Source organism: Myxocyprinus asiaticus, chromosome 49 (genome assembly GCF_019703515.2).
Source record: "Myxocyprinus asiaticus isolate MX2 ecotype Aquarium Trade chromosome 49, UBuf_Myxa_2, whole genome shotgun sequence".
Taxonomy (NCBI): Eukaryota; Metazoa; Chordata; class Actinopteri; order Cypriniformes; family Catostomidae; genus Myxocyprinus; species Myxocyprinus asiaticus.
In genome coordinates, this window is record NC_059392.1 from 16,453,185 (window position 1) to 16,470,941 (window position 17,757).

General features: G+C 37.9%; 2 protein-coding genes across 3 annotated transcripts in view; one reads left to right on the top strand and one right to left on the bottom strand.

The window, feature by feature from the left end:
- The first annotated feature begins 1,933 nt into the window (after window positions 1-1,933).
- On the top strand, window positions 1,934-3,723 carry rbbp9 (retinoblastoma binding protein 9). 2 transcript variants are annotated; one of them, XM_051693788.1, is made up of 7 exons: window positions 2,164-2,263; window positions 2,360-2,519; window positions 2,676-2,791; window positions 2,900-2,942; window positions 3,028-3,133; window positions 3,290-3,375; window positions 3,449-3,723. In XM_051693788.1, the coding sequence occupies exons 3-7, from the start codon at window positions 2,696-2,698 to the stop codon at window positions 3,670-3,672; spliced, it is 555 nt and encodes a 184-aa protein (XP_051549748.1). In that variant the 5' UTR covers window positions 2,164-2,263; window positions 2,360-2,519; window positions 2,676-2,695; the 3' UTR covers window positions 3,673-3,723. The 2 variants fall into 2 exon arrangements, with proteins under 2 accessions (XP_051549747.1, XP_051549748.1); XM_051693787.1 differs by having other exon boundaries at window positions 1,934-2,519.
- Window positions 3,724-4,222: 499 nt separating this feature from the next.
- LOC127438274 (NAD-dependent protein deacetylase sirtuin-7-like) overlaps window positions 4,223-17,757 on the bottom strand; it is a 38,617-nt gene continuing 25,082 nt past the window's right edge. The window contains exons 7-10 of the mRNA XM_051693755.1: window positions 8,798-9,034; window positions 6,800-6,880; window positions 6,586-6,692; window positions 4,223-6,061 (exon numbers count right to left, since the gene is read on the bottom strand). Of these exons, the coding sequence (XP_051549715.1) occupies window positions 5,863-6,061; window positions 6,586-6,692; window positions 6,800-6,880; window positions 8,798-9,034 (624 nt within the window). The 3' untranslated portion in view covers window positions 4,223-5,862. The remainder of the gene's footprint in view (window positions 6,062-6,585; window positions 6,693-6,799; window positions 6,881-8,797; window positions 9,035-17,757) is intronic.

The following is a 17,757-nucleotide window of genomic DNA, read 5'->3' on the forward strand; positions in this document are numbered from 1 at the left end:
CTTTTCACTATAGGCCTTGTTGACCCCTCTCCAAACATAGCGCTTATGGTTGTGACCATAAAGCTCTATTTTGGTCTTGTCACTCCAAATTACAGTGTGCCAGAAGCTGTGAGGCATGTCAGGGTGTTGTCATTTGTGGCATTGGCACAGTTAAGGCTTCTTTCTGGCAACTCGACCATGCAGCTCATTTTTGTTCAAGTATCATCATATTGTGCTCCTTGAAACAACCACACCGTCTTTTTCCAGAGCAGCCTGTATTTCTCCTGAGGTTACCTGTGGGTTTTTCTTTGTATCCCGAACAATTCTTCTGCCAGTTGTGGCTGAAATCTTTCTTGGTCTACCTGACCTTGGCTTGGTATCAAGAGATCCCTGAATTTTCCACTAAGTGATTGAACAGTACTGACTGGCATTTTCAAGGCTTTGGATATCTTTTTATATCCTTTTCCATCTTTATAATGTTCCATTACCTTGTTACGCAGGTCTTTTGACAGTCCTTTTCTGCTCCCCATGGCTCAGTATCTAGCCTGCTCAGTGCATCCATGTGAGAGCTAACAAAAAAAGGAGCCAAACAACTATGTGATGATAAATGGCTACATATGATCACTATCCTTAAATAAAAGGAATAAATTTTTTTTGCATGATCAGTCATTTTTCAAAATCAATGCCAAAATTTCACAATTTCTGCCAGGGTATGCAAACTTTTGAGCAAAACTGTATATATACACCGATCAGCCACAACATTAAAACCACCTGCCTTTGTGTAGGTCCCCCTCGTGCCGCCAAAACAGCGCCAACCCGCATCTCAGAATAGCATTCTGAGATACTATTCTTCTCACCACAATTGTACAGAGCAGTTATCTGAGTTACCGTAGTAACCGTAGTAGTACCATAGTTCAAACCAGTCTGGCCATTCTCTGCTGACCTCTCTCATGAACAAGGTGTTTCCATCCACAGAACTGCCGCTCGCTGGATGTTTTTTTGTTTTTGGCACCATTCGGAGTAAATTCTAGAGACTGTTGTGTGTGAAAATCCCAGGAGATCAGCAGTTACAGAAATACTCAAACCAGCCCATCTGGCTCCAACATGTTAGAGACCCCTGCAGTTTTTTTAGATTTATGTATGGTTTGAGTAAAATGAACATTTTTGTTTTATTCTATAAAATACTGACAACGTTTCTCCCAAATTCCAAATAAAATATTGTCATATAGAGCATTTATTTGCAGAAAATGACAACTAGTCAAAATAACAAAAAAGATGCAGTGTTTTCAGACCTCGAATAATGCAAAGAAAACAAGTTCATATTCATTTTTAAACAACACAACACAAATATTTTTAACTTAGGAAGAGTTCAGAAATCAATATTTGGTGGAATAACCCTGATTTCAAATCACAGCTTTCATGTGTCTTGGAATGCTCTCTACCAGTCTGTCACATTGCTGTTGGGTGACTTCATGCCACTCCTGGCACAAAAATTCAAGAAGCTCGGCTTTGTTTGATGGCTTGTGGCAGGGGAGATTCTAGGATTTCAATCTTAGAGGGGCTCAGTCCCCAAGGACACGATGTGCACATTTAATGTATTTCACCCTTTAAAATAGATTGTGCTTTTTGTGTTTACATCATTCAAAATATCCATCTAATATTAATACAAATATTTCCATTTTCTATAATAAGCACATTTAAAGTAAAAAAATTATAAGAATAACTGAAGCCGTTTAAAGAACCATTCAAATAATGAAATTAAATGTATTTTCCATTTATTAACAAAAACATTTTCTTTAAATCGTTTATATAGATTCAAGTTCAATCAAATTCCACAAAAACCTTTTAATACAATAAATGTCACTTTTAGCTTGGTCATTCTTTAGTAGAGTGAATTAACTCCAGATGATGTTTCTCTAGATGTCATTATTTCCTGACTCGAGTCTTTTGAATTTGTTCAAAAGAGAAAATCACACCGAAATGAGAAATGCTGTCCTTTTCTGCATATCACTGCCCCCTTCCGCATATCGCGGCGGCTCATTTTTGGCCGGCCCACCCGGTTCTCCCAATGGCCAGTCCGCCACTGAGCCTTGCTGAAGCACCCACAGATCATCACCGATAAGAGAAAGAGCAAGAGTTGTCCTTCCGCATCGCTGTTCCACACTCCAGTTCAGTTGGTGGCGGTAATGCACCAAAAGCTGGTTTGCCAACCGTCAAAATTCAGAAGAAGAAGGTGATCCTTTTTTACGGACTGTGATGACACGTTTCCGCCTTATATAGCATCGTAAATCTAACAACCTTTTTTTTATTATTTTTTTATAATAGCCATTTTTTAAATATTGATTGTAAATTGTATTATTATTATTATTATTTTATATAGTTACCACAGCTGCGAGGGGGGTTCTTATACAGCTGCTGAGAGAATGACAGTACACGCATTGCATTTTCTCTCATCTGACTGTCTCATCTGACTGACCTCCCCTTTCTGTAGTAATTGAAAAGTAATAGTGGATTTTTTCGTTTGCTGTTGGAGCAAATGGGTAAGTTAAAATAATATTTGCTGTGGTCTCCCATTCACCGCTGTCGAAGTTTACCCTGCAAACGTTTATTTCCGCGTTTCAAAACCCGGATGGTGAAAAGGGTCTGTTATTGTATAAACTCTGACGTTCGGCGCTTCTCTCTTCGCTGTTGTTCAGTGTTGTAGTTGGTCTTAAAAATGCAGCTGAAGAGAGTTGTGATCCTGCCGGGGAACGGCGCAGGGAATATCGAGCACTGTAACTGGTACGGATGGTTAAAGAAACGAATAAATGAGGTATGATGATTCAACCAAAGTATGAAATCATACTGATACGTTTGGGCTTTTATTATGTCGGAGACGATTCATTTCACCTTACTGTTTGGCGTCTATTGTCATATCTAGATATCCGACGTGTCTTGTGTGCTGAAGAACATGCCAGATCCTGGTAGGCAGAATTTACATTACTCTAGATTAAATGAGGTCTGAATCATATATTTCTCTGCTGTAGTGTATTTTGTTTGAACAAACAGTGACGGCCAGAGAGAGCATTTGGCTTCCGTTTATGGAGAAGGATCTGAATTGTGATGAAGAGACAGTAATTATCGGACACAGTTCAGGGGCTGCTGCAGCCATGAGGTATTGAACGATTCATCAGCGATAAATTATTCAGATGAATCTTTATTCAGTGATCTTATCAATCTGAATAATTGTAAATAATTCTTCTGAGGACATTTCTAACCTAAACTGGAGTAATGTGTTAAAGTGATGTTGGTGTTTTGTGCTGATGTTCAGGTATGCAGAAACACACAGAGTGTATGCCCTTATTCTGGTGGGTGCTTACACCACAGATCTGGGAGATGAGAATGAGCGTGAAAGTGGTAAGTGTAAATATCAGTTTATATGTGATTTAAAGTGTTAATGTGCTACTGACACACATTTTTCTCATCTCAGGATATTTCAGTCGGCCATGGGAATGGGAAAAGATTCGAGCAAACGTGAAACACATCCTTCAATTTGGATCCACAGACGACCCCTTCCTGCCTTGGGAAGAGCAACAGGAAGTGGCTGATGGATTGAAGACCGATTTAAAAAAATACTCGGACCGTGGACACTTCCAGAAAACAATCTTCCCAGAACTCATTGATGCAATAAAAAGACTCAAAACTGACAGTTAAAGTGATAGTTAACCCAAAAATAAAACTTCTCCCATCATTTACTCACCCTCACGCATCCTAGATGTGAATGGCTTTCTTTCTTCTGCAGAACACAAAGATTTTTAGAAGAATAGCTCAGCTCTGTAGGTCCACAATGCAAGTGAATGTGATTTTTTTTTGGAGCTTGAAAGGTCTGATCACCAAAGGCAGCATAAAATTAATCCATTAAGACTCAAGTGGTTTAATTCATGGCAGCAGAAGTGATATAAGTGTTGGTGAGAAACTGAAACTGGAAAATGTATGGTAAATAAAAAAAAGAAAGAAAAAAAAAGACTTCAATATTGATCTTTTTCTCACCCACACCTATAATATCGCTTCTGAAGATATGGATTTAACCGGAGTTGTATGGATTACTTTTATGTGACATTTATGCGCTAAACATTCCCTTAAATACAAAACACAGGAATGAGACCACAATGATCATGGATCTTACATTTGAGAAAGAAACAAAGTAACAATGCCATTTTAGTGGCAGATGTTGGGTTATAAAAGACACTGATGTTTCAGAATGTGTAACAAGACTTTTCTATCTTTTATTTTAGATTCATAAAAAAACATCATGTAAATCCTCAAAACTCAAGTTTTATATATAGTATTATGTAGAAATCCAAACTTCTAAAATAAAATGCCCATAGTGTGTAAACTTGGACAAAATTTCAACAATCAGTGCAAAAAGTTCCAACAATAAGTGCAAAATCTGAGATGTACAAGATAACACTTAGAGCAGTCTAAACATACACAACATATAAACTGCTAGCACATCTTTGCAAACATACGTTTGACTCGGTTCAAGTTATTTTTTTATAATTATAATTGTCAATCATAGTCATGATTTCCACTTGTGAGGTTTTGTGTCTTGCATGTACATAGCAAGTTACAATGTAAAGTATGATATTAATTTGTTATAGCACCAAAATTAAAGGTCACAATAAAAATTTCTTTTTGAAATATTCTTATTTGGCAAAGGAGCAATAACTCTAATAGTGGATTACATTTAAATGACTGCATTAAGCATACATTTTTACTCAATCCAGTAACACTGACTTGTTGTAAACAACTTTATTCTCAAAAGGAACAGTTCACCCAAAAATGTCAATTAAAAAATAAATAAATCTACATTTCCTCTGTGGAACACAAAAGATGTTAAGCACAATGTTCATGCTGCTCCTTTAAATTCAGTGACAAAGCTCCAAAAAAAGACAAAACAAACACATTTCAAGCACCATAAATGTAGTCCATACATTTCGTACAATATATTCCACGTCTTCAGAAGTCAAACAATAGCTTTGCGTGTTGAACAGACCCACATTTTTGATATTCACTTAAAAACTTCCTATCTGCTGCAGCTCTAATATCTCTTTCCCATGTGTATATTATTTTTATAAATACTTTTACAAGATATGTGCAAACTAATGGTTTTTGCTGTCAGTGATGTCAAAAATTTGGGAAAGATTATTAGTGAATAATGGCCTAAATTTGGATCTGTTTCTCACAGGAAGCAATCAGAAGACTTAAAATATAGTGCATGATTCATATGGACTACTTTTATGGTGCTATAATACTATTTCTGGAGCTCAAGATCCCCAGTCACCATTATGTAAGGAAAGAGCATTCTAGACATTCTGCTTAACATCTCTAATTGTGTACCATAGAAGAAAGTCCTACGGTTTTGCAAGAATATGAGGGTTATCAAATTATGTCAATAATAATTTTTGGGTAAACCATTATAACCAGGCATTTAAAATAGCAAAAAAATAAAAATAATTAAAAAAAACTTTAGTCTGCTGATCTCAGCAATGTGGTGTTCAACTGCTGTCATGAGAATCATATATTGATTACTGTAAAAACCTGAGAGCTGAGTTAAAGTGCACCTAGCAAATTAAACCATCATTGTAAACCTGCCAAACTGCTTACAGATAAACCTCTTCCCGAGTCCACTGAAGAGGTCTTGCTCTGCTACAAGTTTTCCTTTTCAGGAAAGCAGCTACACTTGGCCCATGTAGTTGTAACAACACATTTAGATCTGTAATGGCCTATCAAAAACATTTAGCCAGAGCTGTTAAGAATGCTTTGTCTTAAGCAAACATATAACAGTGTTTGAGCAACTGTGTGCCAAGAGGTTTTAGGAACATGTCCTGCTTTTCAGCTTTATTACATTGCTTTCTTTTTTTTCCTTGCTTTGGAGTATCCTCTTCCAAACCAGCCACCTTGAACCACTACAATGTCATCTTGGACCTGTGGGTCTTGTGAAACATCCTCCAGAGCAGGAGGTGCTATCTCTTTACGACTATGACTGTCCTTCTCCTCTGCACAGAGTGGCGTGGCCAAGCTGAAGATGGGGTCTTTTGATCTGTTATTTATGAAAAATACAGGGACACAATGTTAATTATGCAACGGATAGTTCCAATCCTGCTGATTGGCCAATACAGTGATTAAGTCATGTTAAAACATACAATAACCTTTATTTGTCAGGTACTATATCTTCTAGCAGAAGGATGACACTTTTTGAATTTGCTTAAATATTCAATGTATACTTTAAATGTTTTATTAAAATGAACAAGGCACTCTACTGCATTTCGTGCCAAACAACACCCTTAAACTGTAACTATATTCATAATACAGCACAGCTTCTCGTCCCTTAAAGCTTAATTAACAGTATCTTAGGTAAATATATTAGTGATGCAAAGCAAACTCATGAGGTGAAAAAGGTGAGATAATCATAGCGGGAGTTTCTGATGTATATTTTCAGTTAATTTGTTGTATTCCAAGACTTAACCAAACAATTTTGGCAAATTAGCTTCAGAAAAGGTAACTAGCTGAAAGGTGAGTAGTCTGCATCCTTGATATATTCTATTTCTAAAGACATGGTCTTGCCTGTTGTAGACTGGAATCTCAAAGCCCAGCTCCTTCATGAGTAGACCCATCACAGCATCACACTTCCCATGAATCTTCAGAGTAGCGAAGTTATCTTTCGGTGTCCACTATGATAAAAAAGAAAACTGTATCAAGCTGCTGGATAATGTTAAAAGTCTCCTTTGACTTGATGAAAAACAGAAGAATAAATAGGTTTTATGAACGGAGACGTCACCTGTAGATTTACAATGTACAACTTTGGTCTTTTATTTGCTGGTCTGTTCATGCACCATAAGCAGGAATATTTCTTCAACACCTAACAGAGAAACACATAACACATATTACCAGCACAATAAAAAAATACATATACACTGTTGAGATAATTTTGTGATTTGAACTGTGATATAAATAAATGAAACTGTGACGTCAATGAGCAGTGCTGCAGTTCTAATGATCTGTTATACATTATATAAAGTAATAATGTTCATTCTTGTTAATGAGCGTTATTATCTGGTTGGTTTATAATTAAAACAAACATACGTAGGTTCTTTATTGAAAAGTGGACAAAATACGTTTCAGCCTTTTCTCAGTGTTTGAATTTGTCAGATGTGTAATAAGTTTTTCAAAAACAAATCCTCACATGTATAACGTAACACTTATTAAGTCTGAGAATTGTGCCCTATAGAAATATAAATATTTAACTGCTTAAATACACATTTCACATAAATAACAGTATTTGGCATTGATCAGAAATATTAGCAGCTGCTTTTGATTGTACAAGTTACCTACTACATTAAAAATAAATGACAAACTGTACAGGACAAAATTGATCAGTTTTAGATCACATATCTTTTCACAAAGAGCCAATACCCACTGCAGAAAGGAGATGTTGGTCCCATGTGATCAGGGGTATTGAATTAAAGTTCCAAGAAGTCCAGTCTCGATATTTCCTTCCCACCAAAGGTCCAAACAATAACAACATATTTCGTAGCCATACTGACTACTGACAATGTGTAAGAAAAGCAAATTTTTGGGGGGGAATAGTTATAAATTCCAAGTTGGCAGCAATAGTACTTTGTAAAATAAGAAAAAAATTCCACCAAAACAGTCAAAAACATCTCTTAACTGTTCAAGGATTTGGACATTGGAGGCCCAGAGACAACCAAAGTAGTGGGGATCTTCTATATGTTTACATTCAGGCCTTGTAACTGATGAAAGAATGAGGGTTCAGGGGTAACCCCCAAGAGAATATTTAGGCAATGTAAAAGTCTGAATGGACCATTTTTATATTTTCCTTAAAATGCAAATCTACAAAAAACAAAGTACAATATGAAAAGTACAGTAAGTACAGTATCAAAATAGTGCAGTTTTAAAAAACTGTTTGCTATAGTTAAGTATACAGTATAAGGTCTGACTATCAAATAATGGAAATGTTTTTCATCACAAGCAGAGAACAAAGTTTTGGTTGTCTTTCCCTTGCCATCCATGCCAGAGATGATGACATAAATAATAAATCTTTCAAACATAAATCTCTTTGATTATTATCAAAAGGTTCTAGACATGTTGATTAATACAGCTAATTTTAGACAGAAGATAATTATTACAATCTAAAGGCGCTCTGGAGCAACGATGAATTGTCCTGTCACAAACTTGGCTTAACTGAACCGTCGGAGTCATATCAGACACATGAAGATTATTTCACTTTGCTACATTCTCGTTTTCTGCAGTGCGTTTTAGCGAAGGGTGCTGGTATCCATCTATGCAGTTGCTCACTGTATTCCTCCACTAGAAAAATATTAGAGGATAAAGCACTGAAAGATCAGTTCTATATTTGCCCTGGAGCGATTGCAGTGTACAAAACTCTATTGTTTTGTTGGGCTGCTAACTTAGTGTAGAAACGGTGAGATGGGACAACCATTATCATGATGTCTCGATGCCCAGATGGAACCAATCGTGGTCCGCTAATTGGCGACCACTGCATTAGATCATCAATAATTGTGTATTTATCGTTAAATCTGTCACCGCTATTATGTGTTATAAGTTTAAAATCAGCCGTTTGGGACTTCAGGGTTTGTACGATGCCTTAGTAAAATGCAAATCTACCGATGCCAGCCGCGGAACAATTGGATCACATTAGAGCAGGATGAGTTTGTCCTAATGCACCAATAATGACGGGAATTTACAGCTCAAACTTACACCAATCTTTTGAAATCAGCATGTTTTACCATCTTACCTTCAAACTGGATCCTAAACAGAGGATCACGTCAGCCTGTTTTGCCGCTTCAGCCGCTCCCTTCCAGTTGAGTGGTTGTTCCAGGGTGCCACGTTCACCGAAATGCACAATGGTGTCTCTGAGCTCCAGTCTGCAGTCTGGACACAGACGACTGGTACCGTGTCTATGCAGAGCTGTATGCTCGGTCACGTCAAACAATCTGATGAACTCTCGTGCTGGAGTGCAGGAAACACACACCTGTGTGACAGATGGAGATTACAGAGGGTCAGAACGTGAACGTATTACACTGTTACACGCAGATGTCATCCTTTTATAACATTTATAAACATCTATAAATACTTTCTGCTGAACAGCATGAATCAGTATTCTCTTTGGTTAGGGTAATACTAGGATTTCAGGATGATGTTCCTTGTAAACTGTATGAAAGAGCAGACTGTTTTCCTAAAAGTTGTCATTGAGAGCGGGTAGCATTCCTAAAATTTGTTGGCGGGAGCTGGAGGTATTCTTAAGAGTTGTCGGAAGGCGGAATTCCTAATTATTTTCTGTGGGAGTTGCGGGCATTCCATAAACTTGTTTGTGGGAGCGGGCTTTATTCTTAGACTTTTATAGACTTGAAGTAGGGGGCAAGCGGCGTTCCTAAGAGTTGTTTGCGGGAGCAGGCAGAATTTCTAAGCACTGTCTGCTGGAGCAGGCAATATTCCAAAGAGTTGTCGGTGGGAGTGGACGCCATTCCTAAGAGTTGTCTACAGGAACAAGCTGTATTCCTAAGGGTTGTCTGCGGGAGTGCCGGGTATTCTTTAGAATTGTTGGTGTAAGCAGATGTTATTCCAAAAAGCCCTGTACACGCTGTCAGCAATATTGTCTCTAAATGTCGCTAGTCTCTGTACTCGGTGTCGCTAGTAGCCATTCCTACTGCAGTCGCTCTAACATTATTGGTCGGCTGTACAAATGGCCATATCTTTAGAAAATATGATCACAGATTAGATTTAATGCTGGTAAAACTAAGATATCATTGTTACCTCTAATAATAAACATTCTGCAGGGGAGAGTGTTTTTACATAAACTGCAGCTGTGCTCAATGCATCATATCATGAACAAGACAAGACAAACAATCTATTACTGTATGAATGAAACTCACAATGCCGACAATTTCTGGTACATGATCCAATTTGATAAGAAATCAGTTTACTTGCCGCTAAAAATGAGAATTCTGGAGGGAAAAGTGTTGGAAACTGCAGCAATGCTCAATCATATCAATGAATGATCTTTCAGTGTATCAAACTCACTCAGAATGCTGTCAATTTCGAACACGGTTTTCCACGCATCGTTTTATTACATCCATGTATGTGGATACAGACAAATGATATAGAACAGTGAAATCGATGACAACAACAACTCCATGACGTGAGCTCCACTGTCTTCTCTTATTTGTAGTCGCTAAGAAATACCTACGCTTACACTGTAAGCTGACGTTTACCTCTTAAAAAACGTCATTGCGCGTCGCATCGACAAAGACCACAACAGCTGTGACTGGTGCACTTTGTAACCAGAGACTGCCTCCCAGGATGACAACAAGGATGTTTATTTAGTTTTAACGCCATGTCAGCAACTAGGCTATTCACATGGCAAACAAAGGTTCGTCAATACATATTTGCAATATTAGATAAGACACTAAGTTTATACAAGATAAAAACTGTAAAAATCTGTTCAGATGGTACTTTTCCATATTGGTTTAATCCATATTCCAAAAGGTTTGATCGCTTTAGGTCTAGTTTCATACAGATGAGAACATTCTTGTTGGAATACTGGTGTAGAGGCAGGATTACTTAAATTTGCTTCGAGTTTGACTGCGTATTGTAAGGCCAGTTTCAGACGCCTATTCTGGAGGGAAGGTTCATCGGCTTCTTTATAAAGGCTTTGAATGGGACTTGTTCTGAAGGCTCCAAGAGCTAGACATATTCCCTGGTGGTGTATTGTGTCAAGTGTTCGAATGTATGACTTCTTTGCCTGACCATACACAGTACTCCCATAATCCAGTCGGGATCTATTTAATGTTCTGTAGAGACGTAAAAGAATAGTAGTGTCCGCAACCCCATTTTGTATTGGCCAGGACTTTTAAAATATTGATTGTATTAAAACTTTTTTCCTCAACATCTTCATATGTTGGATAAAGGTGAATTTATCATAGACAAGGCCTAAGAATTTGAAGTCATTCACTACTTTGTTGGGTTCTCCCTCCATACTCAACTCTGGGTCAGGGTGTAAGGATCAGAGAAGGCAACAATGCATACATACTGACTTTGTTTTGGAAAATCTGAATCCGTTCTTTATTGACCAGTTGTTTATTTTATTTATGCATAGTTGTAGCTGTCGTACAATTATATTAATATTTTTCCCCCATAGCATATGCATAGGTCATCAATGTATAGGCTCCGAAAAATAACTGTAAATAACTGGGTCAATAACTTTACTATTTACTATTGACTGTTGTCGGAGAGGGACTCCGATTGCGGGGTTCTCAGATCTCCGCCATATCTATATCTTTTATATGATCAGAAATACTATTGATTTTGATGCTGAATAAAGTCACTGAATGGATGCTCCCTTGTGGAACTCCCAGCTCTTGTACATGTGGGTTTGATAGTGTAGTTCCTTCTCGAATGCGAAAACGTCTGTTTGTCAAGAAATTGGAGATAAAGATGGGTAGGTTGCCTCTGAGCCCAAGTTCGTACAAGTCTTTGAGTATTCCATATCTCCAGGTGGTATCATAGGCCTTCTCAAGGTCAAAGAAGACAGCTACAAGAAATTCAGGAGTTTCTGTTCCTGTTGTGTACGTATCCTATTGAATTTTGGTCGGCAGTTGTCTAATGAAAGATTTTGCTAGAATGTTGGTTATTTCTTGGATCGTAGTTACGAGAGTGCCTTGATGCTTGATGTGTCGAATTTGAGTTTCTTCATCTTTGTTTTTCATCTTACGAATCAGGTTCCAGATTTTTGGTGATGGTGTATTTGCTGTTAGGTTAGATACATATTTTCTCCAACTCTGCCTTTTTGCATCATTTATAATCCATCGTGCTTGTGCTCAGCATATCTTAAATCTTACCAGATTTTCTACTGGTGGATGTCTGTTGAAGATTCTCTCCGCTTTTTTCCGAGCTTTTATGGCTTTTTTGCAGTTGTCATCAAACCATGTGTTATGTCTGCTACTTGGTTTTGGTGATGTCTTAGGGATGGTATCATTTGCTATTTCTATCAACTTGTCTGTGAAACTTGTAACTGGGTCTTGGCTGTCTAGGGTTGCTGAATTTAGTTTATCATAACATTGGGTCTGGAACAGGTACCAGTTGGCTTTCTTGAGATACCATCTTGGAAAATTATGTTGGATATTTAATATTCGTTACTTGCAGATGTAATGGTTAGGGGAAAATGATCACTTCCGCATAGATCATCCCAGGTGTGCCATGAGAAATCAAGCAAGAGATCAGGTTTGCATATTGTTAAATAAATTTTTGCATATGTTCCATGTCCTGGGTGCAGGTAAGTGTCTGAGTCGTCGTTGAGGATACATAGTTCATTGTTACTAAAGAAGTCTTCAAGTATTTTTCCCTTCCTATTTGTGTGACGTCCTCCCCATAAAGGGCTGTGACCGTTGAAGTCGCCTGCAAGTATGTAGGGTCTTGGGAGTTGATCAGCAAGATTGCTCAGATCTTGAAGTGTGACAGGTGTATCTAGATGCAAGTAAATGGAACACAATGTGATGGCCCTATGGAGGGTTAAATGTACAGCTATTGCTTGGAGATTAGTGTCTATTTTGACATGACTGTGAATTACGTTGCGGTGAACTAAGATGCTTACTCCTCCTGAAGGACGTTGTATGTTTGGTCCATTTGTTTTAAAACTTAAACTTTTTAGGGATATATGACTATTTGGTGATAAATGTGTTTCTTGGAGACAAAATGCAAGAGGGCTGAGTAACATAGCTAGTTGTTGAAGTTCTGCAAAATTTGCTTTGACACCTCGACAGTTCCATTGAATGATACTGTTGCTTGTCAAGTTGGTAGCACCGGAACTTGGACTCTACTCCTACTCTTAGTAGAGGGACTCCGACTGCGGGGTTCTCAGATCTCTGCCATATCTATATCTTTTATATGATTAACTTTCTGTGGCCTGTTCTCCTGACTAGCCTTTTGTGGCTGTGCTTTTGTGTGGCTTCTTTCCTTTTGATATTAGGGAATGTTCCATTGTCGGATTTGGTTCTTCGCCAACACTAGGATGTGTGTTTGACTGGTAGAGGTTTGAGTGCTTTGCGCTTTCTTTTTTGACGAAGGTGGGTTTTTGTTGCTGATTAACTGAGGTTTGTCTTTTGTTAGCCAGGTCACAGATTACCAACCAAACATACAGTTGAGTGCCAGACAGTGCCAGACTCAACTGTATGTTTGGTTGGTAATGTTACAGATGCAAAGGATTCCTCAAATTTAAATTTGGGAGCTTTTCCACCCCTTTGCATGCTTCTACATAGTTAACTTTTTTTTTTTGACAATTTACTCTTTGAATTTCTTTTTCTTTAATCCATACAGGACAGTGTTTTGATGAGGCCAGGTGATCCCCTGAGCAATTTCGGCATTTTGATGGTTTTAAACAGGTTTCTTCATACCTGTCCTCTCCGCAATTGTAACGGAGCACCCAGTGGAGCAATGACCAAACCTCTGACAACTGAAGCATCTTAGGGGGTTAGGGACGTATATGTCAACAGGGAGCCTCAAGTACCCTAACCAGATCCATTCAGGTAATTGAGATTTGTTGAATGTCATAATATACGTACCGGAAATGAACAAATGAACTTTTCATTTGGTCTCCTTTTTTTATTATAATCCTCTTTACACTTGTAACACCTTGTTGTGCTAGTTCTGAAGCTATTTCAGTCTCATCTATGTCATGTAGTTCTCTGGTTCTTATTATGCCTTTGCTGGAGTTTAGGTATGGTGTAAAGATGCCTTCATAGGGACATGACAACAAGGATATCTGAGGTAGCATCGCATTTTACCAAGATTATTATAATATCTATGCTTTACATCACTGTAATTGTCTCAATCGGGAGCATCTTCTGTTTTTATGTTTAAAGTTACAAGCGAAACATGACAAAGATATCTGTTTACAGTTTATAAACTTTAAAACGTTTACTTATTAATTTGATATGTAAGTGAAATAATATATGTTGTATTCTATTTGCGAACTTTCCGATCTGCACAATGATTTGACCATATGTTTGACAGTATTTTGCAAAGTTAGTAATCATATTTCATAAGTTATGGAAATGGAACACTTCTAAATTTGTCAGCTAATTAAAAAGCACCTGACAGGAGTTGTTTATATTGCCTATATGCATTGTAAAGTCTTTAAAAAGACATCTATTTAGTGTTCGCCAAGCGAGGTATAGTTAATAAACTTGATAATTTCTTTTTCAGCACGGAACATCAAAAGTATGCCAAAATATTTATTATAAAGCTACTAATTAAAGAGCAAGCATACAGTATTTTTCACATTTATTTGCTCCCTGCAATACAGGCAACATGTAGCCTATAATAAATAATATGTAGCCTACCTAAATTTCAACATGTTCACATACTTTGTAATTTTTAATGCTACAATATTTAATAAATTCTTCTGAATCCACGGATTACATTGCTTTTGTTTATAAATACATAATTAGCATTTTGGCTGTGTAATCGCAGAACTATGCAGAAGCCAATGCAGAATTATAAATGCAAACCAACGCGTTGGCCACTACACAGAGCCTATACCGTAGGTTGAATGATAAAGTATAAATCAGCCTTAAGAGTTGTCTGTGGGAGCAGTGGATAATACTTGTTGGCGGGAGTGGGCAAAATTCCTAGTTGTTGTCGTCTGTGGGAGCGGCAGGTATTCCTAAAATTTGTCGGCAGTTGCGTTGGAAGTTTGACAGATTTCTGCAAACAAGTTCTTGTAAACTTTATTTAAATAAATCAGTTCATATTCAGTGATTCGGCAGGAATGGGCAGGCAGGAAGAAAATTATTTTACTAAACTTGCTTATTACACAGGTCTCTGGAATAACTCTATTCTGATTGGTCAATGGTGCCATCTAGTGGTCTGATATTCCTAAGTAACAACCGCACATCCGGGGATTAAGACATACCAGATCGGTCATCCAGGTATGGTGAGTCATCTTTCCTACTTCTCGGATCACTATATGATTTATACAAGTAATCTAATAAAATAATTTAAACTCAAACCAATGTTTCATGTCCATTTATTTATTTACACCTACTTATTCATGTGATTATCTAATCAGCCAACTGTTTGGCAGCAGTGCAATGCATAAAATAATTCAGATACAGGTCATAAGATTCAGTGAATGTTCTCATCATCTATCAGAATGAGAAAAAAAGTGTGATCTCAGTGATTTAGACTGTGGCATGATTGTTGGTGCTAGTATTTCTGTAGACAACGATCTCTAGAGTTCATTAAGAATGGTGCCAAAGGGGGCCTGGGTAGCTCAGTGGTAAAATACGCTGGCTACCACCCCTGGAGTTTGCTAGCTCGCTAGTTCGACTCCAGCCAGGTCTCCTAAGCAACCAAATTGGCCCGGTTGCTAGGGAGGGTAGAGTCACATGGGGTAAATCTCCTCGTGGTTGCTATGTGGTTCATTCTCGGTGGGGCGCGTGGTGAGTTGAGCGTGGTTGCTGCGGTGGATGGCGTGAAGCCTCCACATGCGCTATGTCTCCGTGGCAACGTGCTCAGCAAGCCACATGATAAGATGCACGGCTTGACGGTCTCAGACGCAGAGGCAACTGGGATTCGTCCTCCGCCACCCAGACTGAGGCGAATCACTACGCAACCACGAGGACTTAAAAGCACATTGGGAATTGGGCATTCCAAATTGGGAGAAAAAGGGGAAAAATAAAAAAAAATAAGAATGGTGCCAAAAAAAAAGAAAAAAAAAACATCCACTGAGCAGCAGTTCTGCAAACAGAAATGTTTTGATGAGAGACAGAGAATGGCCAGACTGGTTTGAGCTGACAGAAAGGCTACAGTAACTCAGATAACCACTCTGTACAATTGTAGTGAGCAGAATATAATCTCAGAATGCACAACACATTGAACCTCACACTGGGTCTATGCCACTCTGCTCAAATTTTTCTCTGTCCACTCTTACTCCCACCAGTCCTCCTGTTGTTAGTGATCTGATAAAGTCTAACTCTACATCCTGTCAACTTGACCCTGCTCCCACCTCTCTTCTCAAAACTTGTGTTTCAGATATCTTAGCTACTAAAACTGCATATGCTGCAGCAAGAGTTCTCACCTTCACTAAGCGTTTCGATCACATTACTCCTCTTCTATATAATCTTCCTGTTTCATCCCAAATTAAATTAAAAATAATCCATCTAACATTTAAGGCTTTGAATGGTCTTGCCCCAACTTATATGTCTGATTTACTCAACATATATCTCCTAACTTGGTCTTAGATCCTCTTAACTTGTCCTCTGTGGATGGTAGGTCTTTCAGATGTAATAGTTACCTGTAAATGTAAAAAAATAAAAAATAAATAAAAATGCATTATTGTATTGTATGTATTGCACTTAAATGTATCAATGAAGCTCTTTATAAAGCGACCAAGTTTGGGAAAGGCAATATAGTATAAATTAGTGCTGTCGAAATTAACATGTTAATAACGAGTTAAATTTTGTGTGACAGCACTAATTTCTTTAATGCCGTTAACACGTAATATGACCCATTTGATAAACTGTAGTGCATGAGAAGCGAGTCAATTCGTGCAAACGCCACTAATGTCACATGCATTGACCGTTGGGAAAACAGACGTTGGGAGATATTATGCTGATACCTGCGCCAAGCATTTTATTAATGTAGCACAGCAGTAGAACATGCCCGCAAAGCACATATAGAGCTTGGAACTTTGTAACATGATTGCAGCGGCAAGACAGCTGCCATCTGAACACCTGCCTTGCACTGTGAGGCGCGGTACGAGCGCAAAGTGAAAATGCGAGCGCGAGGCAAGGCGAGGCTGTTCCGTGATTGCTACCGGGTCCTTGACTAACATATAACGTGCCCTACGCAGACTGCGTAATATGCGTATAGGGAGCGGCGGTACTGATTACTGACTAACGGAAACCCTGCTGCTCTCTCCAAGGTTCTGTCACAGCATCTCTGTTTGATAGTGCATTAGCCAATGCAGAAGCTGAAGACATTGCTGTAACTCTGCAGGTGATCTACACTGTCACATTTATTCCCACCGGTTCGAACTGTGACCGGGGTCTAAAAGGAGTTTTTGATGTATTTTGCACAGAGTTGTCAATTGTAAATGACAGTGCAGACTTTTTTGCACAAGTGGTGCAAATAGTCACATGACCAGAGCAATTTAATTCCACTGTGCTCCTGGAAAGATTGTCTGTCAAAACTCCATAAAAAGAAGCGAATAAATTCTGTCATAATACACTTACAACTACCATATTTTGAAAACAACTCGATTCAAATTATGTACATTTTCTGTTATTCAACTCTGTTGGTGGGGTAGGTTTTGTGTGGATGACTGAAAAATACATCTGGATGAAGCATATTTTGTCCACTCATATTTATAAAGATAATGAGATTAATCACGATTAACTACATAAAATTATGCGATGAATCGCAATTAAATATTTTAATCGTTTGACAGCCCTAGTATAAATACAACTTCTTCTTGAGTGTTGGGTAGATAATTTATTAAATGTAATCTGTTACAGATTACACTATTACACAAATTACACATTTAAAATTTTAATCAGTAAGGTAATCTTTTAGACTACACTTTTTAGGTAATCTAATTATAAAGTGTATCGAGTACCAATCTGCACTCCTTTCATTAAACATTAGTAAACATGAATCTTTATTTGACACCCCCTACCTTTTTGAAAGATAATTTAA

What these genes read in the sequence shown, in the direction of transcription:
- rbbp9 (XM_051693787.1), top strand. Translation starts at nt 2,696, where the DNA reads ATGCAGCTGAAGAGAGTTGTGATCCTGCCGGGGAACGGCGCAGGGAAT. An exon ending in GAAGAACATGCCAGATCCTG is followed by an intron (nt 2,943 to 3,027) that starts GTAGGCAGAATT and finishes TTGAACAAACAG; the next exon opens with TGACGGCCAGAGAGAGCATT. An exon ending in GGGGCTGCTGCAGCCATGAG is followed by an intron (nt 3,134 to 3,289) that starts GTATTGAACGAT and finishes GCTGATGTTCAG; the next exon opens with GTATGCAGAAACACACAGAG.